An 18,912-nucleotide genomic window follows, 5' to 3' on the forward strand; every position below is an offset into this window, starting at 1 on the left:
GGGCATGTGAAGCCGATAGGATTGCCCCCGCTCCCCCCGCGTGCAGCAGGTTCAGGAAAGGCGCGGTAGGTTCTGTGCTTTAGGGGAAGGGGCCGCAGGGTCTTTCATCGGCTGAGCGCGCCGGCTGCGCGTGAAAACCCTGCACGACTGTCCACACACCATCGCGCCCGTGGCACGTCGCAAGCTGCCCAGGCGATCGGGACCTGCCGCGCTCTCGCCACGGATGGGAACCCGGCCGGCCGCCCTCCCGAGCCTTCCCTCGGGCCGGGCGCTCCGAGCCCCGGGCCGCCTGCAGGGGGCGGGCTCCGCTGGCCGCCTTGCGGGGCGTGTTTAATCCCGGCGGCGGGCCGCGGCCGCCGGCGTTATTTGTCCTCCGGTGCGCACGCCGGCTGGTGGCGGCTCCTCCTCCCTCCCCTCCGCTTCCCCGCGCAGCTGGCTGCTGCTCCCCGCCCGGGCCGTGGATGGACGCAGTGGTCCTGGTGAGCGGCCCCGGGCCGCTGCTCCTGGTGCTGGGTAAGGAGGAGATGGGGGAGGGGACCTGGGGGGAAGGAGCAAAGGGCAGCTCCCACCTGCTGCTGCCGCTGCAAGGGGAGTGGGTGGCTCGAGACGCGCCGCAGTGGGGTGCCCCGGCCAGGTGCCCCCCGGTCACGCGCCGTTTGTTGCTGTGATGAGCCGCTGTTGCTAGAAGCCGAGCCCCTTTCCCCTCCACCCCCATCCCGGTTTCCAGGGGTGTATGAAGCTCTGGGCTGGAGAGAGCTGCCCTGCGCGAGAGCCGGGGCGCTATTTTTAGCGGCAGAACCAACATTTTATTTTAAGGCACTCCAGGCTTCAGTTCTCTGGGAGTGAAAATTAGAGCAAAACAACAACGACCCATCATGGGGGTAGTTATGGGCTTTGTCAGTCCTCTCCCCACCCCCCAATGCTCCTGTAATTCAAACCTGGGTTATTTCTCACACACTGACACTGTGGGGTCCTGAAGTCCTAGGTCAGGCTTAGAGCACTGAGTGTGTCTGGCTAAAAAACTCCTGAGGTGTCTTGTTTAAAAGCTGCAGTTTTCTGCATAGGCCTCTTGAGATATTGTCAGTTAAAAAGCTTCTCAGGTTGGGGGTTTTAGTTTTGTGGGTGGCAGCTGGAAGGATGTCCATTAGCAGTCCAAGCAGGAGACACCATTGGCCTCCTTCTTGACTAAGTAAGTGAAAAATCAGTTACCCTGCCTGTTAAGGGTGCATTTATAAATGGCATATGAAAGGCTAATAAGTGATTAATAGCTGTCCTTAACAAATGGTTGATCAGTTATAGCCAACACCTGGTTTATAACAAACAAGAACAGTTTTGTTTGGGTAGCGTGCAGATTCCTAAATAACATGCAGTCTTTAACAAAATACATGTTTATCAGTTAATGGTCTAATTACTGCTTATTAGCCTAAAATGCATGCCTGGAACTTAACATTTAGATGCGCCTGGAACAGCTGTGATCTTATTCCATCTTTCAATGGATTCATTTAAATAATTGTTTTAAAAAAAAAAACTCAAGGAAAAATCACTTAAAGGGGAGATAAAATCCTACCTAAAATAAGATGGTAACACAAACTGGGAGAAGCCTGGTAACTTTGAAATTAAACCTATTGGAGCAGGCTGTGTTGTGATCCTGTAATACACACATGGAATTCCCAAGGGGAGTTCCAGGCATCTATTTGAGGGATGAACAGATTCACTGAATTGTTAGCAAAAATCATGGCTTCATGATCTCCCCCTCCCCCCTGTGATATTATGCCAGCCCTAGAGGTGAATTGTAAAGGATTTTTAAAAGATTTAGGCTTATTTCCTATTTTGGTCCTTTATGATGTATAAAGAGGCTCCAAAAGTCTTTTTAATAATTGTTTTTCAGCCTTAGGCTTTGTCTAAGCTTAAAAGTTTTATTGGTATAATGGGGTGTGATTTATCTTTTTTGGTTTTAAAAAAAAAAATAGTTATGCCAGTAAAACCCTTAGTACAGATGTCCTTCTATGGGTATAAGGGTGACGTATACCAGCAAAGCTTATTCCTTGTCCTGACCTGGAAAGAGCTATACCAATATAAGCACTCTTTTATAGTGGTGCAACTATGTCACACTATAGTTTTCTTTGCTGCTTTAACTATACTGGTATAGCCAGAGCAGCAATTCTGTCTAGTGTAGATAAGGCCATGGATACAGTGGGAATGTCAAATCTTGCCTTCCTGGTTTTGATGGAGGAGCTGTTGGAGGCCTGGTGATGTGTGTGGTCGCCCCTTCACTGAATCTTGTAACATGCATTAGAGTTATTGGAGTTATATACAGGTTAACAAAGCCAGACTTTAAAATGACTGGCTAAAAATCACTTTCCTTCACAATTGCATCGTTTTGCCTCTTGTGCTGTCATTTCCCTACTTGTCCAGTCATGACATTGTCTTCCAGGGGCATCGGGATCTGAGGGAGGGGATATAAATTTCCAACAACAAGCCCTTCAAGCCATCTTGTACGTAATAAAGGAGCTAGAAAGATTGCAAGTTCAGAATATTTCCCCTGTGCAGGTTACCTTCAATGGGTTTGATTACACTCCCTGTCTAAACAGGTACAGTATTCAATTTGATGCATGTGGGATTTTAAACCTGCAGCTCTGTCCAGCATTAGCGTGTGGTGTAGGGCTTCAATGCTCATCTGTCCCATCAGGCTGCGATTCTGTTCTCTGAGTGCATGGTGAAGTTCCCCTGCGTCATTGTGAGACTGTATTTCATGTGTGGTGTTGGATACATATTTCTGCAGCGCCCTTCACTGGACACTTGGGATGGAATCCTCCTTTTCCAATCTTCTGAAGTCTCCGATTTGCAGGATCTTGTCCCAAGACTTCAGATAGTCCCGCTCGGTTGTTTTGAAAAGGCCTGCCCTATTTTCTCTCTCTCTTTCTCTTACTGTATGTATACAACAATCATTAATATCAATGGGAATGAAGCATGCAGATAGAGAAATAGATCCATCTCACATGTTTCAAAATGGAGACACTGCCATTAAAAGTCTTTGCTTTGCCTAAAGCTGGATTGGAATTTTCTCACCATCTTCAGAGGGGATGAAATAAGGTTTAAAGATCCTTTTTTTTAAAAAAAAAAAACCTCCCCCTTCATAAGGGCACAAACCAGATAAGTTTCCCTATAAAATGTTTAACCAGCCTTCAGAAATAACCAGCCTTCAGGAAAGTGCTGGGTTCTTACCGGCTTTATGGAGTGTGTGAACGCTGTACAGCACAGTTCACGATCCAGAATTCTGGGCTTTTTATGCAAGCATGAAAACCAATAGCAGCTGGGGACAGGGTGCTGTTTCTAATCCCTTGCTAATAACACTATTTAAATAAACAAGCATGGCATTTTCTCTGTATATCAGCAGGGCATGAAAAATCCACTTGGCCAGAGTGAATTGGTGATTTTTATCAGGCGAGAGATTCTGCTGATGGCAAAGCTTTCATTTGGGGTAGGTTTTCACACCTAGCAGCTGCCAAATCCATCCACCTCGTTGAGCTGGCTCAATGCCAGTTGTGCTGTTTTTGGCTGGAAGTCTCTAGCCCATGGGGTTGCGAAGAGACTCTTCTAGATGCAAGCGCGGTGTAAACCGATGCAGCAATGTCTGCCTGAGCCTGCAGACAGACCACTGCCCTCGCTGGTGAGGCTGCTATTGTGGAGTGGGATGTGGAGGCAGCTGCTCCCCCTGTTACGGTAGCAGAAGGGGAAGAGCCTGGCTCCCATTGTTTACAGTAGGATGTGGGGAAGTGGGACTGCCATCTCATGGAGCAGGGGCCTAACCGCCTGAGCAGAGGACTGTGTCTCTAAGGGACCGTACAAGCTGAAACTGCTGTCACCCCAGCAGATGGTTTTGTGTGTGCCTGAGACATCTGCCACCCCAGCACATGCTGATTTATCGGCAAGGATGCCCAGTATTAAGTGACCTGGAGAGGGAGGCAGCGTTCAGCTAGTAGGAGAACAAGGTCTTCTGGATCAAAATGCTGGAGGCACCCACCCAGCAGGAGACTGGACAGAAGAAGGTGTGAGTTGGGATGGGGGTGTGGCCGTAGGGGATTTGAGTATGTGTGTGTTGAGCTGACGGTGGGGCTTAGTCCAAGGGCTAGTAGACACTGGGTAACTTTTCCAAGCCCTGTATTCAAGTGTTAACATACTGTGCACAGTGTTGTCTGTAGTTTGCTCTGATTTCTATCTGAACACATCCTGCCTCTGTCCTGGGCAGGGTGTCAGAAATGATTAGTTCCAGTCATTCCTGCAGCGGGGGTCTGCCCAGGGTGCCTCTCAAATTGTGAATTTGAATCTGGGTTCTTAAACCACCTCAGTAGCCTTAAAACCCATAGATTAAAATCTCACGATAAGCGGTGCATTCTCTTCATGTATTGTAATTGGTCCCTTCTTTTATTTGTGTGTTTGAAATCAGTGCAACAAATATTTTTATACTTTTCTGGCTTTGGGCTGCTTTCCCCCATACCCTGATAAGTTAGATTTGAGTTCACTCATTTTCAATAAGACTTTGTAAGTTGTGAGCCCGTTGCATGTACAGAGAAGAGCCCCCACCTTATTCCATCAGCTTTCAAGTGGGAGGGACTTGGGTCTGGCAGATCTGGGTCTTTGGGAAAGTACTTCCTTCCCAGCATCAATCTGTTACACTCCATAGGATCCCTTTTATTACTGCTCCATGGGGATTGGACCACATTAGTGGGGAGGGGCTAGGGGAATTTCTGTGCTTTGTGAAGTCCACTAGGACCTTTAATGTGCCCATTCAGAGATTTACTTCCGGGTATGGTGTAATTGAATAGACCCTGGTCTACAGCCCTGCTCTGGGCTGTAGCTGTACTGCAGCGTGTGGATTTTTGGACCGGCAAGTTCTGCGTATGCTTGTCAGTAAAAATAAGTGTGTGTGCGCATGCAGACACTGTCATGATGAAATTATGCACACTGTACAATATAGTTCTGTTATCGCATGGCAAGATAAGGGGGTTCTTACGGGATTTAGCTGGAGCAGTTTTTGTTGTTACTGCTGGAAAGTTCAAAAGGGTTGAAGACCCACTCAGAGGGCATGGGTGCCCCAAAGCAACTAGCTAAAGTTTGGGGGGAATTACTTATCCTGGACTCCATTCAGTGATGTTAAGGCCAGAAGAGACCACTATATTTAGACATCTAGTCTGACCTCCTTTATAACCCAGTAATTTATGCGGAAGGGGGAGTTATTTCTTTCCTTCTCAGTAGGTAACCCCACTGAGTCCAATAACTTGTGGTTGGACTACAGTCCTATTAAACTAGAGCCATGACCTCCTGGAATCAGCCTTCAGCATTTAGGGCCCCAGTCCTGTAATGTTTTCTCTGATAGCACTCCCGCTGGCTTCTGTGAGAGTTTGGCTTGAATAAGAGGCTCTTGGCCTGACCCTTAGATGTGTCTAAACACCAAAAGCAAATGAAAGTTTATTGCAGAGCACATGGTCAGTATGGAATGTCAGATTCAATTAAAATCCCAAGCAAAAATTCAGCCTCTATCATTGGAATGACAGTAGCACTTGGATGTCCCAGATGCCTCCCTTGTGCTAGGTGCTGTACGTGTGCAGTATGAGCCAGTACCTGCCCTGAAGAGCTTCTAGAAAAGTCAGACCGCGGGATGGGAGGGAAGGAACAGGCAGGGAAATGTCTTGCCCAAACACACACAATAGGTTATTGGGAGAGAAACAGCATTCCCTCTATCTCAGCCAGATTAAGTTTAATCAAGCTGGTTGTCATCCAGGACCTTATCTCTGCCAACCATTGGGAGAGCAAGGAAAGTTTATTGTCCTAGCATAGTTACTTGTGGGGATAAGCATGTGCATTGAGCCCTAAGCATGGAACTAAAAATGAAGTCATACCAAAAGCAGTAGCTTTAAAACAGCAGTGGCTCTTAGAGTGACCAGATGTCCCAATGTTATAGGGACAGTCCTGATATTTGGGGCTTTTTTCTTATATAGGTGCCTATTATCCTCTACCCCCTGTCCTGATTGTTTCACAATTGCTATCTGGTCACCTTATGCTTGCTATCTGGTCGTCCCATGTATAGATTGGGTGAGAAATATTTGGTGGGAAAGGCTCCCTGACATGGGACTGGTTTTATGTTTGTCCCATTTGCTGGTGTGTGATGGTGCTTGATTGCTGCTGTATTAACGGTTCAGGAGAGAAGGGCGTTCTGCCAATTGACAGTTACACTGGTTTTGGAGTGGCTTTATTTTGCCATTTTAAAGTTCCTGAGTAATATTAGACATTTAAGCCATGATTTTCTTAAGCGACTTACCATTTTGGCTGCCTCCAATTTTAGAGACCCACTCGGACAGGTCTTGAAGGGGCCTGATTTTCAGAAAACGCTAAGTGCTCGCCCTTTGAAAATCAGGTGCTTTAAGGTGTCTTACATAGGCATCCAAGATCTCTAGTCACTTGGCTTTGTAGGGAAGGCTGAGCCCTGATCCTGCTGTTGCTTAGAATTAGGCTTAACCTTACACGTGAACAGTCTCATTGATGTCAATGGAGCTGCTTCCGTGCTTGCAGCCACACAGGTGGGCAAGTGGTAGGGGGTTGATATCTTAGCTTCTGTGCGGATAAACTGTTCAGCTGTGAAACTGAATGTACCAGGGGGTCAGCAAACATTGTATGCCAAGATTCTAAATTCTGTTTCTTTTGTTCTCCCAGTTACCTTGTCTTAGTGCTTATTATTGGCAGTTGAGTGTGAAAATCTGTCTAGCTCTTTTTAAAAGGGCAACAGTCGGCATAGTTCTGCTGCTGTGGTTTGAGCAGCTTCCTTGTCTGTGGGGGGGAGATTGGGGCACGCAGGCAGTTTGTATTGCCTCCATGAAGCATGGCGTTGTGTGCCAGGTAATAGGTGCTGGAGGCAGGCAGGGCTGTGAGGAGCCAGAAAGGAACTGCTGCTGTGCAGATCCTCCCACCTCTTACCGCACCCCAGCCTGGTTGGAGGGGGTGTGACTAGGACGCAGAAGCTACTGCAATCTTCCCACTGGCCGAGAAGTAGTTCTGCAAGTCAGGAGGGGATGATTCTCTTCCCTACCTGTGTCTCTCCAAAGCAGGCATGTGCTGCTGCCCTTGGTGTGGTCCGCGTTGTTCTGGCTGTGGGTGTGGTCTGTGGTGGTATGGAGTAAGTGCATGTGCTCGGCACAGAGGCTGCTTTGCAGCCTCCTACTTTCATGACCTGCTGCTTCTCTCCCCACTCGACTGCATTAATTCACGAGAAGCATGCCTGGAGAGGCCTGTTCCCACGGAGACTGATGTACATGCAGAACTGCCACCCCCTGCAAAGCCGTTGCCCTCTGTGCAACAAGCTACTTGGCAGAATAGCCCACCAGAACATTTGTGCACAATCAAGACTTTGCTCTGTGGACGCAGTGTTGGGGAAGGGAGGGAGCCATCTCTTCTCATAACAGGTGTAACCTACCACTTCTCACCTGTTTCTTCTCACCTCCTGACTGCATTGGATACTATTATGGCAGGCTTAAAATATGGAAAATAATTTTCTTATGTCCTTCCCTGCAATTATCCTAGATCAGTGACTGAGAACAGTGACCCAGGCAGAAAACTCAGCGAGGCACGTATGTGTAATATGTGAGCGGTTAATGATCTGGGTACCATCTTCTGTGTTGCCTGAGGCATGCAGTTGATCTGATGGATCTCTTCTGTGTCTAACTCTGGTGATCTAGATGTGACACCCTTGATAAGTAAAATGGAAAATAGATGTATGATTATCTTTATTGACTTTTAAACTGGACCCCCCAGCTTGAGAAATGTAAAGCTCTTAAGGCAGCATGTTTATATTTTGCCATTTTAAAATACATATTCGTGCTTTGCTACAACACCGTGACATGTAAGATTTAAATATCTGAAACTGAAATTCAAGCTTTTCAAAATGCCATTACTGTGAAATTTATGAAAATGAATCGTGAATTTGGAAGGGCCATGATGATAAGTATTGGAGGCCTGCAGTGCTGTCCTCTCTTTCCTTGACTCTTTCCTTGACTCAGTGCCTGATCCTGCCCACAAGGGAGGGTAGGGTGAGAAACAAGCCTCTTGTGGGTTTCCCCACAGTGGTAAAGGGTGGGGCAAGGGAAAGACTGCTTGGCTTCCCTGCTCAGGAGAGGAGGTGAGAAGGAAAAGCTGCTGGTGTCGAGGTTTTGCCTTCAGGTGCTAGGAGCTATGGTCACGGTAGTGAAGGGCTGCTTCTTCCCACCCCTCTGAGTGCTTCCCTGCTTCATGCAGCATTGTTAGGAGCAGGGAGACTAAGAGTAGCTGCTGCTGCGTGCTGCTTTCCCTCTATTAGAGGAGGGGAAGAGACAGTGTGCTGGCAAGGATCCCCATGGCAGAATACTGCAGGGGGCCAGCAGTTGGAAGAGGGATGGAAGTGTGGAGGGGGGGGAACGAGTGACACAGAGCGGGGAGAGACAGCAGAGGCAGCTGCTGTGGCATCTATAGGTGCTGTGTGTTGTGTGTCCTCTGGCTCTTTCCCTCCTGTGTGACACTGGAAGCAGCACAGACCTGTACTGAGCACCCATCTGGTTACTTCCTGCCATCCAGGGCCTTTCCCAGTGGCACCAATGAGAGTTCTACTGTGCCCCAATGTTACCAGAGGGCCCACCCGCCTCCCTTACCAGGGCGGTTCAGCCCTCCCCACAGAGAGAGCCTGGTCTCCCTGCTTCCTGAGCCTGGGCCTCTCTCTGCTATCCAGAGCTTGAAACATCAACTCCCCCGGGCTTTCTGGGAGCCTGCCCAGAGGGCCGGCCTTTCCGGCTACTCTCTGGATGCTGTGCAGGTGAACGGGAGGTCATGACCTCCATCCCCAGGAGAGCAATCCTTCACCACCGCTAGCTCTCGCTGTCTCCCTGCCCGTGGAGGGGGCCAGCAGGCCAAGACTGCTCCGCCCATGGCTTTTCTGTGTGGTGGTGCAGGAGCCTGCCAAATTACTGCTGGGCTGGGTGTGGTAAGGTCGAAAATGTGAATGAGGAGGTTTTTGCCTGAGTGAGCCAGGCACCCCTTCTCCTCTTGCTTGCGTAGGGGTCTGGTTTTCAGGGGAAAGAGGCTGTGTTGCACGGTTCCTAGATCACCCTACTTCACTCAGCCTGTGTGTTAATTGCTACAGTTTTGGTCTAATAGGAGTTATGTGGCCAAGGAATCCATCAGCCTGCGGGCCTGAAAGAGTAGCTATCTTCCCTCCAACCCAGTACTTACTTTCCCTTCATTCATTGGCATGTTTGTTGCCCTTTTCCCTTGTTTCAAAGCAATCAGTAGGGGACGTTCATCAGGTGAGGTCCCTAATGAAACAGGCAGTGACATTGCTTAGTGCTTCATTCCACTCCAGAGGGGGAGCAGAGGCGACACGCAGGGAGTGTGCCAGAATGTGCACCTGGGCACCAGATTTGTGCATTAGGAGAGGATTGCTCATGCATTTCTAATTCCCAGAGAGTTATTGGTGGTGGTGTGTACATAGCCATAGCAAATCCAGCCTTTTCAAGATCCTTGTGTAATCTGTTTTTGTTTTAATTGAAGGCCTAGCAGTTTTCAGCTGTGTGGGTGCCAGTTGGAACGTGACAACTGACTATGGAGTGAAGAGGCTCGTGTGTAGCTCTCCGGAGAACTGTACAGGTAATGCTGTGTTATAACAAGATATAGATTCAGGTTAAGAACAGAACAGTGAGCTGAGACAGTGTAGTCAGTAGAGGTCTCAGTGGTGCTGTCTGGCATGGTGCTGCAAACAGCCAAGGCATTTTCAGTGCCAGCCCAGGGGGAGCTGTTGCTAACAGCCCATGTCTGTTGTGGGGTGATTTTCTGGAGTAGACAGGCCTTCAAGGTGCATTACTGATTCTGCAACAGTATTTTAATCATTTTCTTTGCAATCTGAAAATGAAGGCTAACATTAATAATTCCCTTGGGAACATGGCCACACTGTATACAACTTCTGAAGTAAAGCTCTTTACACTGCAAACTGTTCTGGATTTAGTTTTACAAAACGTTTATCCTGTGCCCCACCAACGAGTTAATTGTCCTGTACCTCCTACACATTGACAAGGCTAACGCTGGACATGGTTCCAGTAGATTTCCTTACAACCATGCAGTTAATGCTGCACCATGAGAGAGAGAGTTCAAGATCTCTTACCCCGAGCTGTCCTTTGGCAGTGTTTATGGAACGTGCTGCCAGCATTTCATGCCTTCTCAGAGTGTTGAGAAGCAGCTGCCGTTTAGACTCCATTCACGTGAATGTGGCTCACATCATCCAGAAAGGGAATCCTGCACTATACATCTGTTCAGACTTGACTGCAGTATGGCAGGACGCTTTCTTATGCTTTCTGCATGCCATTCATCCCAGTTTCTTTAGTTTTCTGATATGCATGCGTGCACCCTGTTGACTCCAGTGTGATTTATACACCAGACCCAGAATAGTCTTAAAGAAGTACCAGAGCTGCCATTGCCCAAACATGGATCTATTGCTTCTCTACACTCTTCCCTGTGCACGTGCCCATCCTTTGTGAGCATGCATCACAGCAATGTGGATCGTAGCATCTTGCTCTGAAAAAAGCAGGAGACTTCCTGGGAAAATCACTTGTGGAGTGAGAATAGCATGTTTAATGAGGGAGTGCTTGGCTTTTCAGACACTGTTGTGTCATTGCTCCCCAACCAATAATCTGACTTCCTTATGTATAAATATATATATTTACGTATATAAAAAAATTTTAAGCTGGGCATAATCAGACATAGGAACTAACTGAATTTTGGTGTCCTCCTCCCACCCAGTAAAATAGTAGAAGAATACTTTCTGCTGGGATCAGGTCAGGGTGGTACATCTTGGTATAATGTTCCAGTGCTTTTCTTTAGGCTCAGTTTTGTGCCCTTGCCCCCAGCTGTTTGGCACAAAGCACCGAAATGAAACGAACAAAGATCTCCCCGATGCAGTGGTGGTGCTGCTTGAAGATCTTGTTACCTCTTTTCTGCACCAAGTAAAGCAAAGTTATTAGGAGGGGTGTCCTTGACTATTGTCCTGACTGATGGTAGGAAATGGAACGCTTACAGGCCACACTTGTGTGGCAGCAAGATGACACAGTATCAGCCACCTAGCATAAGAACTGTCAGTGCAGCAAACATTGGGTATCTACTGGAAAGGGACTTTAAATAATAAAAACCATTTAAAATCCTATTTGTATTTATAATATAAAGGTGGGATTTTCAAAAGCACTCAACATTGGTCTGACTCTGTCATCCAAGTTAGTGGGCGTCTTTACCTTTGACTTCAGTGAGAGCAGAGTTAGGCCAATGATAAGTGCTTAAGAAAATCCCTCCTGCAGTTGTATTATTACAATTTGAAGAAGGAGAAACCAAAGCAGCATGCACACTTGTGACTTGGCCACACTTATTTTAAGGGTAATGTAGGAGGAATTTAGAATGGCCTTCTTTTAAAGAAATAATGTGAACTGAGAGTAGCAGTGTGTTAGAGAGGTAAATTAGATTCATTTCAGCCTTATAACTGGTGAATTGCAATGCCAGGAAACTCTGACAGTATAGAATGCATCGATAATTGGAGTCTTAATGAGATGGGGAAACTCAGTGGATTGACTGTAATGGAATGACTTCAGGAACTTTTTTTTTTTTTTTTTTTTTTTAAATCCCTTCAGCCAGTTTGCCATGCCCACACTAGAATGCTTTCCCCGGCATGGGATTTCCACTTTCAACACCTGTTTTTTCCTCCTCCAATCCTGCACTCATGACAAGATCTTGGTGCTTTCCTCTTTTGCGTGAGACACATACGTGTGGCTGCTGTCTGTGCTGTTGTTTTGTAGGCTGGTATTACAACTTAAATGAGAGAAACTTCAATCAGCTGCTTCCTGCAAGGCAAACTCATTTTTTTATGATACACCCAACAATTTAAAATGCTCCTTAGGCCATTCCTGATGTAACTGGGATCTATGATCTAGTGGTGACATTCCAGTTCAGTAGCCAAATGCAAACATTTTGGCAGGGTGTGGGTGCGAGAGAGAGAATTCTGAATTTCAGGACCCTAAATTCAAAGAAACTGCCTGATACCTTGTCAAGTTAAGCATTTTGAAATACAGTAAACCTCAGAGTTATCAACACCTCGGGAATGAGGTTGTTCATAATTCTGAACAAAACGTTAGGATTGTTCTTTCAAAAGTTTCCAACTGAACATTGACTTAATACAGCATTGAAACTTTACTGTGCAGAAGAAAAATGCTTATTTAAATGAAACAAGCACAGAAACAGTTTCCTTATCTTGTCAATTTTTTTTTAAACTTTCCCTTTATTTTCTTTAGTAGTTTACAGTTAAACACAGTATTGTGTTAATCTGCTTTTTTTTTTTTTTTTTTTTTTTTTGCTCTGCTGCTGACTGATTGTGTACTTCCGGTTCCAAATGAGGTGTGTGGCCGGCTGGTCAGGTTGTCACTCTGGTGTTCATAACTCTGAGGTTCTACTGTCTGAGTACTTATTATTACCCTTTCCTGATTCACACACCAGGTGACCGTGAAACCACTTTCAGTGAATTTCAATTATTTTTTAACGAAAACTTCACTAATAATTTCTTATGCAACATAATTAGCTAGGGGGTACGTATGTGATATCTGTATTTATCGGTACACCTTGTGAATACAGTCCTGTCCTCCTCCTTTGAACCGAGACATAAGGTGCAGTTTTGTACTCTCAGACTATGCTCATTTAACAGATTCTTATGTATTCACTCATGAGAATTATTTTTCCAGTATTGAACAGTTACAGACACTAACAGATTATAAACCAAACACACAGCAAATACGGTACAAGAGATTCACAAAGAAGAAATGAAGCCTATGATTGTTGCAGATGCAATGAACAGAGAAGTCATTGGTAAGAAGCTAGAGTTGTGCATCAGTCTCTTAAACCCCACTAAGCACCCAGAGGCAATAGTAGAGTGGTACCAGTCAATGCAAATGACACACAACTGGAATTTGCTAAATGCAATTATTTGAACGTAGCTGGCCTGCACGGTTCTATGATACAGTACCAAGGATAGTAGAGATGCTGGCAGTGACAAAAAAGCATGTACAAGTTAGTCCAGCAAAGATATTTGACACTAACCTTATCTATTCAAGAGCAATAGGCCTACAAGCAAGTTCGTGAGAGATTGACATCAAGAATATTTTGTCCCAGGCATTCACTCCTTTACTGATGTCAGCGTTCAGTGACTCTGATGACATGAGGATTGCCAAGGCTAAATCCAGTCTAAAGAAGCAGCTGCTGACAGAGGTGTCAACTAGATATACTTCCGAAGAAATCGCCTTCCAGTCATTGATGGTTCTGTAGTTCTCTGAGTAGATCATTAGCCAACAAATGGTATCATCGGGGCGTTGTGACCAATTTCTGAGTCTACATGGAATGCAAGCTAGCAGCAAGTGATGTATATCTTATCTTTTTGACAGGTTTAAAGAGTTCAGCACAAAGAGTGTCACATGATCTAACAGAGCAACAAAAGCAAGCAAAGTGCATCAGTGGAGTGCAACTACACAGCTACCCCCACAGAAAATCGTCTTGACAGTAACTGAAAATAAACAATTGATTGAGGTAATTTGTACAGAACTCATTCAAGATAAGAAGTCTTCACAAGTGACACGCAAAGGCACTAGCTGGTTATCACAGGCAGACACAACATCCCAGTTGACATAAAACAGGCAGGTTTGGTGATCAGCAGAGAAGATATATGGCCATCTTGCATAAGGGAGCCAACAACATCTTTACACAACAGATGGTGAGGATTGCAAAAGAGAAACCATTGGGAACATTGGTATTATCAGATGAAGCTGATGTACTTGCCTTACTCTTGCGCCATTAACTTGAACAGAATCCCCAGTCTGAGAGAGCTGTAATGGACATCTGTGTTACAGCAAAGCAACACCAGAACATCATACCAGGACTGCTAGCCATAATACAGTAATTTAGTATTTTGGACTCGGCAAAACCACTGTGTTGAAGATTCTGCAAGCTGCATGTTCCTTTCTGTGCTGAGTGACATAGTTCAGCAATGCCTGATGTCATCAAACAGGTGATCAAATTCATGGCTGCATGCTCCGGATACTCAAATTGCGCTACCGTCTCAAAAGCATGGTGGGACACCATCAGCAGCATAAATTGGCAAAGGTACCATGTCAACACCAAAGTTCAACTCCTTACCGTCGACTCTGGTGCATTTATAGAAAATGTAAAACAAGTGCATCTGCAGGCATGTGTGGGGAAAAATGTTTTGGATCCCAGGGTATTACCACTTGATCCACTTCAGTATGGATGGATATGCGATGACCGTTCCAAATATTTCCAAAAAATGTCTCACCTGCTCCTCCAGATATTCTGAAGTTTTAGTCAAGTGCTCTTTTGGGAGTGGTGTACCATGTAAATCTGTGAGCTGTGGATGTAACCATGCCAAACTGCCTTGTACCATATTCTGAGCATAACCTCGAGGTGAAGGTCTGTGCGTGTGTTGCAATGACCTGACAAAATCAGGTTTAGCATTTTGCGGCTGAAAATGTTGATTGACAAATAGTGACTTGTATTAATCATATTGGGACACTCAACTGTAGTTTGAATGAGAGAGAACACTAGTAATCATTTATGATTCCAATTGAAATGTTTGGTTAAAATTATTAGTAGAATTATAACTTTGTGTGTGATATTTGAATATTTTTCACATTAAAAAGTGGGCAGTGTTCAAATGAAGATTGAGGTGTGTACTATACCCTCAAATCCCCTCCTCATGTACCCCTATTAGTCAAATATGCATCATTGTTGTTGATTTTCCATCACACACGCTCATTGCGCCTTTGTTCTTCCTTTGGTAATTTCCGTTCCTTTAGCTTCTTCCCCCTGCCCTGCAGTGTGGTAGCATCGTAAGTGCTTCTGGGAATTCCCCTGAAATGTCTCTGGTGATGGCTTCCACTCTTGAAGAATGTGGGCAGATTAGCGGCTCAGTGACAGTTGATTGAACTCTTGGAGGAACTCTGCATGTGCCCAAAATGGGGACTAGTTGGGAGAGGCCATTTTCCTGGATCACATCCATCTTACAGTGAATTATTAACCAAGTGTGGAAGGCTAATTCTAATACCTGGAAGAGTCTGACTTATTTTTGTGTGATTCTTTGAAACTGTAGTTTTCGGGTAGTTCCAGGGTCCACTGGAATGCAGTATTAGTGCATGGTTGTTAATGACACCTGCCGTGTGCATGCCCATGTGGACCTGGTGAGTAGTACCACAGTGGCGTGGAGAAGAGTGTGGTGTCTACTTTGCCCTAATGCAGCCCGCCTTTCATTGTATAGTGGAAGGTGGCAGTTCTATGTCCTGGATAGAAGTACAGATGGGCTTATGCTGGTAGGCAGAGGATTTATGCAGCAACTCACTTGGAAGTTCAGATGAGACTCCTTATTTGGTAAGCGTTATGGTCATTGACCAGCAGAAATGTTATAAAACAGAATAATTTTGTTTTGTCTTTCATACAATAGTGACTGAAAAAAGCATGTGGGTGCCTTCCCTTATGGTGGAGATGCTTTTTGAGATCATTCAGTGTAACGTTACAGGTTTAACCTGGTTAAGCTCCTTAGGCTGAGTAGCTTCATGTCAAGAAACTTAGGAACAGTTAGGCCTTGTCTACACTACAGAGTTTCGTTGACGCAAGTTACGTCGATGATCAAAAAGTGCTATAATTACATCGCTTTGCATGTTCACACAATGCTCCTTCTGTTGGCGCAGCACATCCACAGTTGGTGCTTGACAGTCAGAGGAGTGCACGGTGGATAGCTGTCCCACTGTGCGACTCGCCATCTTCTGCAGCGAGGCGTTGTGGGAAGGCGGAGAGGATCACAGTGTATCCTGGGTGTGGGCTCAGTAGCCTATGATGCAATTTTTTCTGTCCCATCGTTCCATGGGTTTCCAACTGCATTTCACAGCATTTTTCAACAGCCCTGTTTACTGTGTGCCCACCATCTCTGTCTGAAAGGATGGATCCTGCATTGTTCTCCACCGTTGTGGTCATGATTATGAACACATCGCGGCTGGTCATGCAGTATATCATGAGCTCCCAATCTTAACAGGAATCAGAGGTGCCTGACCTGATGTATGCCATGGAAAGAAACAACACCAGATTACTTTTGGCATTCATGGAGCAGCTGCACCTGATGGACCTTTGCTTTTGGGCTCTGGAAACAAACACTGACTGGTGGGATTGCATCGTTATGCATATCTGGTGACGAGCAGTGGCTGCAGAATTTTCGAATGCGCAAAGTCACCTTCCTGGAACTGTGTATGGGAGCTCGCCCCTGTCCTGCAGCACAAGGACACCAGAATGAAAGCTGGTGGAAAAGCACGTGGCAGTTAGTGTGTGGAAGCTGGCAACTCCAGACTCTTGGTCGGTTGCGAATCAGTTTGGAGTCAGGAAGTCCACTGTTGGGTCTGCGTTAACATAAGTGTGCAGGGCCTTAATCAAATTCTGCTGTGAAGGACTGACTCTTGAAAATGTGTGTGACATAGTGGATAGCTTTGAGACAATGGGATTCCCTAACTGTGGCGGGGTGATAGATAGCACTCATGTCCCAATTTTGGCCTTGAACCATCTTGTGACGGAATACATCAACAGAACAGGGTCTCTCTAGTATTGTAGGTACGTGTGGATCACTGTGGGTGTTTCATGAACATCAATGTGGGGTGGTCAGGGCAAGTGCATGATGCACGCATCTTCTGGAACACTGGCCTGCACAGAAAGCTGCAAGCAGGGATTTTTTTTTTTCCAGACCAGAGAATTCCAGTGTGGGATGTTGAAATGCCCATAATGATCCTGGGAGACACAGCATACCCCTTACTACCATGGCTCATGAAGCCTTACACGGGAAATCTGAACAGCAGCAAGGAGCGCTTCAAGAATCAGCTGAGCAGGTGTTGAATGACAGTAGAATGTGCATTTGGTAGATTAAAAACACACTGGCGCTGCCTTTATGGCAGGTTAGACCTAAATGAGGAAAATATTTCCATGGTCATAGCAGCCTGCTGTGTGCTCCATGATATTTGTGACGCTAAGGGTGAAAAGCTTTCTCCCGGGGTAGAGCGAGGAGGCGGATCGCCTGGTGGCTGATTTTGAGCAGCCAGATGCTAGGGCTGTTAGAGCGGCATGATGTGTGGACTATTCGAATTAGGGAGGCCTTGAGACGCCATTTTGACCATAAGCATCAGTAATGGCTTTCTATACAGTGCTGTGCCATGCTTTGTTCACATGCTGCCTTGCATGAAAATTTTGATTCCGGACTCTGATTTCTAGGCTGCAAATGATCCAGTTGCCACTGTGTATTAATTTCAGCAGCAAGCACCATGTGTAGGAGAGAAATAAAGATTGGTTGATTATCTTTCAGAGAGTGTGTTTTTTATTAAATACCAATTAACAACACACCACATTGGGTGGGAAAAGAGAAAGCAGTGTGGGCTGCCACAGCTGTGTGTAACTCCAGTTATCATTTTGGAAGCTGTCCGAAGGGGTGAACAAGATGGGCTGGGAAGTTGCAAGGAACGTGTGGGAGGAGTCTGGAGAGGGTATGGCAAGCGGTTCTGTATCAGCTTGGGGGGAGGAGTGGGCGAGCACACATGAATTCTGACTGTAGCATGATTAAGGACTTCAACATCTCCCTTTGGTCCTCCGTCACTTTTATCATCCATTCCTGGCCCATGAAAATTCGCTCCTGGCTCTCCTTCCACTCCTGCCTGCCTATCCTGCATTCTTGTTTTTCGGTCTCTGAGGATTGGAGCACCTCTTGAAATGTCATCCTTGCTCTTCAGTCACTTCCTTATCTGGTGGAGGCGCTCCACCGGTCTGTAGGGAGTTCTTCTGGAGGCCACATCTGCAGAAGCACAAGAAATAATAAATAGAAGCATGATTGTTAGTGCACTCACTGCATCAAATTGTTACAGTAAAATACCTCTTTTTAAATATGAATCGGTTTCTCACTGTCCCTTGGTGAGCTCCATAGACATGGTGAGTTTGGCTCAGGGAGGTGGGCTGGGATTGCTCAAGATGGGGCAAAAGATCTAGGTGGCTTTTTAAGGGGATCACTGCAGGTGACCAGGATTATAAATTCTGCCACCATTTTCCACAGGAGGGGTTTATTGTAGCCAGTATCTCACTCCTCAGGGTAAGCAAGGATGCAAGGGCACATCTCCTGAATGCATGTGGCTTCAGATCAGGTCCATGTGCTGCTCGCCTGTGTGCCATTTTGGTCCCTGCACAAGTGATCGCCAATTGGCATGGGAAAGTTTCCTGCAATGGGGGAAGGAACAAAGCAGGTCTGCCAAGAAACCTTTGGCAGAGGATTGGCAAGTACCTCCAGGAAAGTTTCCTAAAGAGCTCTCTCGGGGATTTTTGGAAAGTCTCCGTGTGCATTAACACACTGTTATGCTGCCCTGCTTAGCTGCATAGGGGAATGGGAAGCACACAAAAACACAGCTACTCTTGTACATTTCTATCCTGTTGCACGCTTCTAGAATCTAACAAAGCAAAGGACAGCTCTGCCTCACATAACCGAGCGGCATCAACTCAAAAAGATCACCTACCAGAGTGCCCGTCTCCTGCATCCCGTGCGCCAGAGATGGAGTGCTGAGACTGGCTGACCCTCCTGCATCAAGAAGAGGTCCTGGCTCCGCACGGTCCTGGATGATCCTGTGTCCTGTGCCATCTCTTCCTCCAACTCGACCTCGACCTCCACACCTTCGTCCTCCGGGATTGAGTCCGCAGTCCGCTCCAGCCCTGCTGAAGTATCCACGGGGCTCTTGGCGGTGGAGGTGGGGTCGCCCCTAAGGATGGTGTCCAGCTGCTCATAGAAGTGGC

General features: G+C 46.3%; 1 protein-coding gene across 2 annotated transcripts in view; it reads left to right on the forward strand.

Annotated features, from left to right (window-relative positions):
- The first annotated feature begins 360 nt into the window (after positions 1 to 360).
- BTC (betacellulin) overlaps positions 361 to 18,912 on the forward strand; it is a 32,630-nt gene continuing 14,078 nt past the window's right edge. The window contains exons 1-2 of one of the 2 annotated variants that reach the window (XM_067556993.1): positions 361 to 513; positions 9,571 to 9,666. In XM_067556993.1, coding sequence (XP_067413094.1) covers positions 462 to 513; positions 9,571 to 9,666 — 148 coding nt within the window. In that variant the 5' untranslated portion in view covers positions 361 to 461. The remainder of the gene's footprint in view (positions 514 to 9,570; positions 9,667 to 18,912) is intronic. The other variant, XM_067556994.1, reaches the window with a different exon arrangement.

The sequence above is a fragment of the Emydura macquarii genome, unplaced genomic scaffold (assembly GCF_026122565.2).
Source record: "Emydura macquarii macquarii isolate MOO-44397 ecotype Brisbane River unplaced genomic scaffold, CSIRO-AGI_Emac_v2 contig_1790, whole genome shotgun sequence".
NCBI lineage: Eukaryota > Metazoa > Chordata > Testudines > Chelidae > Emydura > Emydura macquarii.